We start from the raw sequence: 9,285 nt of genomic DNA, 5'->3' as shown, positions 1-9,285 counted from the left end.
GTATTGCTACCTCGGGTTCTGCCACTTTGCAGTTCTCTCAGTCTCCTGAAAAGATTAGAAGTTGGTTGACCATCCCACCTGTTAGTCTCCTACTTAGTAGGAGAAAAACCTACAGGATGCTCTTTTACTATACAGATTTATGTCAGTCTGTTACAGAGCACTACATCTTTGTATGATATCCACATAAGGTTCCCTCTCCAAGTGACTGCTGTTTCCTTTCATTTTGTAATATGACTCTCATCTTATTTTTACCAACCTTCATCCATATGCTGTCAGAGACATGTGAGATGATGGCTTTACTCCACTGTATTGGTCATTGCTAATAGGATGAACATATAGGAGGTGTTATCACTATCATGTGGTAATATTAACTATGGTTTATTTCCCAGGGAGGGGAATACCATTTTACATTCATGAACTGAGATATATTTAAAAATTCTACAGTCAGTTTAGCTTGGCATAACCCTGCTTTGTTAGAGAAAGCAGCAGAGCATCACACAGCCAGAGCTGCTTATGTCTGACTTCTGCTTCTGTCAGCACTAGTGTTCATGTGGTGAACCACATCAGAGAACTGATATATCTGAAAAATAACCTTTTTTGTTGTTGTTGTTGGCCAATTGAGTTTTCATTCAGGCAAACTTTCCGCATCAGCTCACTCATAGATGCACAAACAGTAATATCAGCGTGAGGGAGGTAGTACAAATAGATCATGGGGTAAAACAGAAGGGATCTCATCATTTAGCAGCAGCAGCCATTTATCTTTTTTAAGCTGATCATGGGCTGAAGCATTAGTTAAACTGGCGCCAGTCACTGTATGGATATCTTATTTTCCAGCTTCTTGAATCCTCAACCCAATTAGCGGCAGATTCCAAGTAAACCAATGTAGTCCATTCTTACCCCAGCATAAAGAGAGATTCTCAGGGCATTTGTACTGCTCATTTGAACCAGTGTAAGCCCTTGATGTCTATGTATGACCTCCACCATATATATATATATATATATATACATGGAGCTGAAGAAGCAGCAACAGCAAGTGCTATGCTTTCCTATAGAAGTTTCCTGACAGCAGTAGGAGCTGGTCTGATCAGGCTCTGTCAAGAAATAATTCAGTCTAAGTTTCATGTAGTGCTAAGGAAGGAAGAATACCTTGGTAGCCATCGAAAGTTCTAGTAGCAGCTGTAGCAAACAAACAAACAAACAAAAAATCTCAGGCTGTCTAGTATTAGATCTTTCTCCAGGATCCTTACCATGTTATCAGTTAAGCACATTCAAAGAGCTCTCAGCCTAGACTGCCTGGGGTGTGCCCTCTCTTCAGAGAGCTGTAAGTCATGCAGGCTGGCAGCTTTGCTTCACAAAAGTATCTATTTCAAAGATTTCAATAAATGTCATGAGGAGATAGTTACTCTCCACTGTTTTCCATAATATTCTGCATAACTGATTTAATGTTGCCCAGTGCAATTAGAGACCTGGTTGTCAACCTAAGCTGGAAATGAAGAACCTGAAACTTCCTGATCAGCAGATACTGGCTGCACTTGCCATCACTGCACACTGCATACCCCTGAGCAGGCTTTTCAGCACAGATCCCAGGATGCCAGGGATACACATTTTCCTTGTCCTCGTTTCTGGTTTGTTTTATTTATTTTTTTTTCCATTGCTACTTAGGCAGCCCTTAGGCATCTACTGATCCTGAAGCTTTCAGAAATACTGAGTATCTATGCAAGAACACGGTTGATATGAACCACTAATATACTACAACAAGCACCTATGATCTACATGTAATTTTTCAGTGTAGTGTAGTCTTGCATGTTGGGAAACAGTGCAAGATGTAGGCTGCAGGGCTACAGTTCTCTGGATAAGCATAAACAGTGTTACGCGGGCTAATAAAGTCAGACCATGCTTTCCTACTACCCTTCCTTACCCATCCAGGCTTTTTGACCTGCTGCTGGAATTAACAGCACTGAAGGCTCCTAATGGTTAACCATCTCCTGTGTCGCTCAGGACCAGCTCTTTCTTGGCTCCACTCTTATCTTACTTGAAGCTGATAACGGGGGCGTGCCTACCTTTACTGCAGCTCCTCAAAGATCCCCGGAGAGAAGCAATCACTTTCTGGCAGATTCTGTCAGCAACAAACAGCAGTGCTTTTCCGCTGTGTCACACCAATCTTACCTCTATAGGGCAGTCAGGCAACAGCAGCATATGAGCAATTTGTGTTGTCCCCATTCCTGTGGGTGTCTTGCTAATGATGCTGTAGGGAGAAGGCAGAAGCAAGGTATCGCAATGAGTTTACCAACTGCTTTACAGTTCCCCAGGTTGTTAGCTCTTGCAGTTACAGGGATAACTTCTGATCTTAAACAAATGGCATAGGGTGTGAAATTTGATCAGTATTTGTTTATCAGCATTCCCATTTTAAAAGTTATTTGTAACATAGGGCTGGGATCTGATACTTAGAAAAGCTCTCCAGGAGAACTATATTGACTCTGCATTTAGTTAAAAAAAGAAAAAGGAGGAAGAGAGAGAAAAGGAGAGAGGGAGAGAGAGAAAAGGAGAGTGAGAGAATTGTTTGGATCATAAGTACTTTTCACTAGCTAACATCTTCATAAGCTGATAAACACACATTTTGTGAATACATGCAAAAATTACCTCTCTTTCATTTTGCATAAAATATTTTACAGTCCTAATTCAGAATAGCGTCTGTTGTCATGACAGTACTTGAACACATGTAATAGGTTTTAAGAAAACAAATGAACTTTAAAATATGTTTAGTTTAGAAGTTCTTGTGAATCATGGTAGGTAGAAGCAGACAGCTTATTGGCAAGAGTAATCTGTTTCTTCAGAACTGCTGCCATTTAAGATAGGAAAACCAAAATCTCTTCCCTAATTAACATGTCATTTTTATCATAGCATTATTTCTATTACACATGGTTTATCTATTAAATATGCTTGAAGTGATAGCATAGATGTTCAACAATTAAACACAAACGTACATTCACAGACTCTCAGCTCTAAAAGACTGTACTTTGCTATCCCTGGAACAACAACAGCTTCATCTAAATTGTTTATATTGGTTAGAAACATAAAACACACCATAAACAAGTTACCATGAATCTAAAGGAGTTACCCTTCAGCTACAAGGAAATGGTTGCACTTTTATCAATTGGAGTCAACACCTGTACCAGCACTGGGAAAGCCTTATCCTTCAAGACCAGTGATGCCCCACAGAGTATTCCTTGCAATAATTCCCTGCAGAAAAGGACATTTCACATCTCTAATCAGGTACTTTCATCCTGTTCTTGGAGATCTGTGTCCTTACAGGTGAAATGAAAAAGCATGTCCTCAGAACCCTCTTCACCTGCTTCACTGCCAAGCAGGTTAATTTATGAAGTCTGAATTAAATTAAGACAACCTTTGTACTAAATTGGATGAGCAGTGTAACAGCTTCTGAACCATTAGCCATAGTGAGCTATATACAAGAGATGACAATGTCTTTAGCCGGTACAGCCATTTCTTTGGTGAAGACCTGTATGTCTAAGGTAATCATATATCTAGCCAAGGTGCAATTTGTATTAGTTTGATTTGTACTGGCATAGTGAGAACATAGCTATTCCATACATTCAAAAAAAAAAGTAATACGTTGTATTGCTGTAGTTTTCTGTTAGGGCTTAGGCAAGGGCCATGCTCACTCCAGGGTACATGTAGAGCCATTTAAGAAAAGACAGCCCAGAACTGCTTTGTTTACTGATGTCCAGCTGCAAGTCTTTCTGCTGATGCGGCTGAGTCATAGTAAAGTGAATGTGAGTGGTCCTAGCACATTTCAGCAGACACGGTAAGTTAAATCTAGGTATCTCCTGATACTGCATGGGCTCACTGATGGGTATAATTTTACCAGCAGTAAGAAAAATTCAAAAGGTAATTCAGGAATTTACTAACAGCTCTTGTGAGACAAAAAAGTGCTGTCAAAACTACTGTGTACTGCTTTCTGTACTATTTTCAGTAGAAATCTCTAATGCAGGTTCTAAGGATTATTTGTGTTGCAGTGTATGAAGTCATGGAATAGGGATCCCTGTATAGAGACAAGGCATAAAAGAAGAGTTGAGATTTTTTTTTTTTTTGTACTTTCATTCTATACCAGGTGAAGTTAGTTATATACCTATTATAGTTCTACAGAACATTTGTTTCTTCCCCATGTAGCAGGATGATGCAAGGGGGTTTATGTTAAGAAAATAAACTGGTGTTGAGATCTTACCGCTTTGGGCTTTACGTGGTCATGGGCCTTAACTCTCCACCAGCAGCGGACTTTGCTCCACCCTTCAGCTGTGCATGTAAATCAGGGACAGCTCAGGGTGGCTCTGTTAAGGGAGATGGTCCCTGCGTGCCACAAGCTCAGTAAAGGGCTCAGCGAACAGTACAACTTGGAGCTATGTCTTCGACTTATATGTCATAAGCTGGACAGGAAGAGAAAGGTTTCGTCAACAGCTCTCCTTTTCTTGTTTCTGTATATGGTGTGAGGACTGCTGAATACAACAGCCTGTAGTGAGGTACTTCGGACTTCTTTTGGACTTACTCCTTCTGCTCAAGCTTTCCTGGAACATCTCACGGGTATTTCAGGCTGCAGGAAAATGTACTGGAGAAACCACGTTAGGTAAGGCTGCCTAAGCTGCCAGAGTCTTTCTCTAGCCAAGGATGCTTTTCCTTTTAAACGTGGGAGAGTTCTAGCGTTGTGGTTGGGGTTTTTTTTAGGTCGGTAATCAGGCCAGGAAGATGAAATTTAAAAATGAACCTGGAACTGCTGGTGAAGACTAATATTTTCCTTTAGCTTTTGCCGGGTTTGTAACTGCTGGCAATAACCTAGTTGTAAAGAAAAGTACAGAAGGAGATGGTTTTTGATTGGTTGTCAACCAGCAAATTTGTTGAATTCGTAGCTTTTTTTATTTGACATTTTGTATGAAATAATTCAAATTACTTCTGACATTAAATATTTAATCTTTATATTATCGATGGTTGATAAATCTTTGAAAAAGTTCCTTTGCCCCTTCCCTACCCCCATTTAATTTCGGTGTTTGTGTCTTATTAGCACAAATTTATTTCAGCACTTTCTTATGGGTTTGTTTGTTTGTTTCGTAGAATTCTTTTCACTGTGGCTCTAGTCTGGCAGGCTGTTCGTTTAGGAAAAGGTAAAGAAAATTTCTTCTGCCTTTCCATGTTTCTCTTCTACGTTTTCAGTATGCACCGCTTCCTTTCAAGCTATCCTTTTCCTCATATTTGCACTTCATATCTAGGCCATGAAAAAGAGGACCGTGAAGAAGTGAAAAGTCTCAATGCCACAGCACAAAAACAGCAGCCCAAGAACGAAGGGACTATTACAAATGCTCTCAGTGACATGAATCAGAGTTATGAAAGCAGAAAGCAACAGAATTCCAGGGCATCAGTACCTTTCACTGGGATTACAGAGAGTAGGTAACAGTATTTATTTACACAATGCCATAAATTATTATTGTTAAAAAATTTTATATTCTAGTAATGTTTTGACTATCTTGCCGGAATATTTCAGGCTGTTGTTCTTCCGTGGCCTCTCATTGAGATTATTGCCTTGGCCAGTTTGGAAATGATAACACAAATATAAAGTAGAACTAAAGATCTCTTACCTACAAAAGGCGGTAATGGAAAAAGGAAGACTACTAGGAATTAAGAACAGATTATTCCCTTGATTTTGCAAAAAGTGTTTGTAAAATTATATAGGATTCTGTTAATTTTAAAACTTTACCATATTTGCTGACTATATTTTTTTCCCCAAGACTTTTACGTTGTCTGAAAGCAACAGTACTGACAAAATAAACAAAACAAACAAACAAAACCCCACCCTTCCACAGTGTGTCCTGTACATAAAAAATTCTAGACTGATATTCAAACCCGGGAGTTTCAGTGTGACTTAAACCTGCCCCTGTCAAATTGAAATTTTTCACTTGAATATATGCCGGTGGTGCTACAGGACTTGTCAGACATTGCTTCTTGACCATCCTGTAATCCCTAGTAGTTTGTTTCTTATCCTTAACTAAACAAACTGGGCTTAACTGAACAAACACTCCTAACAGGCAGATAATTTTATTGTCTCTAGAGACAATAAAACTAGATACCCTTAAGATCTTTCGGCAACTGGAGAGAACTGAAAGAACAAGTGAGAAAAACAGAGGTCCGGGGCCCCTGGGGTGCTTGGTAACCTCTATAATACTGTCTTGCAGGTAAAAAACTGAACAGACATTGCTGCCAAAATGGAGGGACCTGTATCCTAGGGGCTTTCTGTGCCTGCTTAAAGCATTTCACTGGCAGATACTGTGAGCATGATGAGCGGCAAAGGTAAAAAACAGATTTAAAAAAAAAAATAGATAAAGCAAGCTGCTCTGCATGGTTATTTTCAGTCATGAGATTAAGCACCATATGTCTCCCTTGTCCTTGACAGCAACTGCGGCAGCATTGCTCATGGTGCCTGGGTGATGAAGGGCTGTTGGCTGTGTCGGTGTGGCTATGGTAATCTGAACTGTCTCTCAGAAATAATGCACGGTAACTGTGGTAAGGAATGGTGTAAAACTAACCATTTTTATCTTGTGGGTAACAGAAATGCCGTCTGCAAAGGTGGGGTATGAGGATGCTGTATGTTCTCAATTTAGACTTCTGCAGTGGCCTGCTTTGCTTCAGAGTATGAGTTGGCAAGATGGTAAATAACACTGTTGTTGCCTATATTGTACATCACATAAAACTCTTCTGGCTGCACAGGATTATAAATATCTTTAAACATTTCCCTATTTTAATTTAAAATTACAGGAATTAAATGTTTTTCTATTCCACAAAACTTGCATGTCTTTCCACTTAACCAGAACAAGTTGTACTGGTAAATGACATCCCATTATAAAAAATGTTTCCAAAGGGGGGTGAGCAGGGAACAAACAAACAAAAAACCTGCAGCATAAACTGGTATGATAGAGGTAGAAAATGGCTACACTGAAAAAAAAAAAAATAAACCTTGCATGTTCTTCTGTAAGCTCCTTAATACACAAATAGCAGAAAACAAGTCTGAACCTTATTTTGAGATTTGTATCTTAATTTTCAAAATACTCTTGTAGAGAATCCTAAGACTGTGTAGTCATAGTCCTGATCAGTGTAAAGTAGTTGCACCCAGTCCTCCTCAAAAGCACTGTATTATTTATAGTCAAGTTAGTTCAGCTCGTGGAAATCCCTGTATTTTTGAAAACAGTGTGTCAGCTAGCATAAAACTTCAAGGATTGTTTTACAGGTACCTATTTTCCATGAAGAACTGGCTATTCTCAATACTGAGGTGATTACTAGGAGTACAGTGGTGTAATTAGTGTAAAATATCTTTGCCCTTCTCCACCCATGATATCTCAATCCCACCCTGTGCTGCAATATACTTTTCTTCAGCTGTACCAACATCACCAGTTAACAAAGTAAGAAAACAACAGATTTGAATAGGTCCCAAGACTCATTTGCACCCCAAGGAATTACCAGCCTCTTGTTTCCTGACCAGATTCCTATCTGAGTAGCAGTGCATTGAAGCTGTGAGTTGTGAGTTATACCACCAACTTGGAAGTAAATACAAATTTCAAATCTTGAGCTTCCTGGGTTCTCAAAATATGACCTGCTGTGTGATATGTCCATGAGTCCAAAGAAGTGAAATGTAAAATACAGGTGACCTTCCTATCTTTCAACCACAGGTACACACACACAAAACCACAAAAAAAACACTACAAAACAGCACCAAACAAACCAAACACACACACAAAAAAAACCCCAAAACACCACCACACACATACACACAAAAAATAAATCACAAACAAACCCAAACCACACACCCAGGATATTCCACTTTTGTCTTGATGTCATTGATCGGTTATGTGTGGCACCCAACTTGTACATTAAAGTCTTCTGAAGAGTTAAATGTTCAAGTTCCCTTTGAAGCAGCCCTCTTGTTTCTCATTGTGGGAGCGAAAGACAACAGGCCTTGCAAAGCTCAGTAAAAGCTACTCTTGAGCTCAGTTTAACAAAGGAAGTGGAGAATCATCTGCTCATCTTCTGAGCCAGGGATTCAGTGGCTTTCACGTGCATGAGGGGAATGTTTTCTGCTTGTGCTAATAAATGAAGTCGCTTGTTAAGAAACCTTTAAGGAAGGGTTAAAAGGCTATATGCAGATTTGAGTGCATACCTCTTGTGAAGATCTTGCTCTTGCTTTTGCTTGGTATTTACTTTTGATTATTCTGAGATTAATGCTTGCAAGAGCTGATAAGTGTTATCAGTTGGTCCTCAAACGATCATTGATGGGACATCTATTCACATCTCTCCCTTGAAAATAGCCTGTTTGATTGGCTTTAACAGCTGATGACTTTAACTTAAGTACCTGAGAGATCTCCGAGGACTTTAAAAGATTGATGAAAATAGGTTTTATGCATTATACTGGTCAAGCAGTTGTGTTGGTTTTTCATTTGTGTTTTTTGTAGCTTTGTTTTATTGTGGCTTTGTTTGGTTTTTAGAACTGAAATCGGAAAAGGAGAAAATTACCAGCCTACACTCTAATGGACTAAAATTACAGCAGACAGTGTTTGCACTTGCTTGCCTGCTCATGGTCCTCCTCGAGCTCTGCTGCTGACAATTGTGAAACTAGACAAAAGGAATTATCTCTGGGTTGGTGTAACCCTCACCATACAAGCTTTTTCTTCTGTGAGCTACAGAGGACACTTCTATCTGAGCGTTGGATGCAGATATATTAGTTAATGCTGAATGTTTGGGATATTATAAAGTCAGATTATATGAATGTGAAGTATTTATTATATTATTATTTTATTACTACTATCACTATCTGATTCTAATGATTCTTTAGTTCAAAATACTGTTCTTCCAGTGGAAGCAAAAGACCTCCAGTATTCTATGCCTTAAGTATTGTAAATTATAGTAATTTCCTTCGTACACAGTACAACAATTATAACAAATAAAAATTGCTTCATTTCTGAAGGACTTTGGCTTTATTTGACTTTATTCGAACTTGAAAATTCTTATCTACCTTTTGTCATTGCATTGTATCCTAAGACAAAACAGTGAAAGGGCTTATAGTATATTTCAAACCCATATATAGAATAACTCAGTCACATAGTCTTCCAGTTTTTATTATTATATATTACAGCTAAATACTACTTATGCATAATCATAAGCAGGAAGCACATTTCTTAACACATAGCTGATACTTACTTTTTTTTTTTTTTTTTTGTTTAATTATGCATTCTA

General features: G+C 38.7%; 1 protein-coding gene across 1 annotated transcript; it reads left to right on the top strand.

Annotated features, from left to right (window-relative positions):
• The first annotated feature begins 4,568 nt into the window (after positions 1-4,568).
• On the top strand, positions 4,569-8,653 carry LOC104298790 (cryptic protein). The gene is made up of 6 exons (XM_054178812.1): positions 4,569-4,639; positions 5,122-5,171; positions 5,277-5,450; positions 6,237-6,351; positions 6,455-6,564; positions 8,538-8,653. Exons 1-6 carry the CDS (start codon positions 4,617-4,619, stop codon positions 8,651-8,653), a joined length of 588 nt encoding a protein of 195 aa, XP_054034787.1. The 5' UTR covers positions 4,569-4,616.
• The last annotated feature ends 632 nt before the right edge of the window (positions 8,654-9,285 follow it).

This window comes from Dryobates pubescens, chromosome Z (genome assembly GCF_014839835.1).
Source record: "Dryobates pubescens isolate bDryPub1 chromosome Z, bDryPub1.pri, whole genome shotgun sequence".
Lineage (NCBI taxonomy): Eukaryota > Metazoa > Chordata > Aves > Piciformes > Picidae > Dryobates > Dryobates pubescens.
The sequence above is the reverse complement of the archived record's forward strand: the minus strand, read 5'-3'. Positions and strand labels throughout refer to the sequence as shown.

Excerpts from the sequence above, each read along its gene's own strand:
- LOC104298790 (XM_054178812.1), top strand. The coding sequence starts at position 4,617 with ATGTACTGGAGAAACCACGTTAG. Across the intron at positions 4,640-5,121 it reads TACTGGAGAAACCACGTTAG|AATTCTTTTCACTGTGGCTC; the intron begins GTAAGGCTGCCT and ends TTTGTTTCGTAG. Across the intron at positions 5,172-5,276 it reads GGCTGTTCGTTTAGGAAAAG|GCCATGAAAAAGAGGACCGT; the intron begins GTAAAGAAAATT and ends CTTCATATCTAG.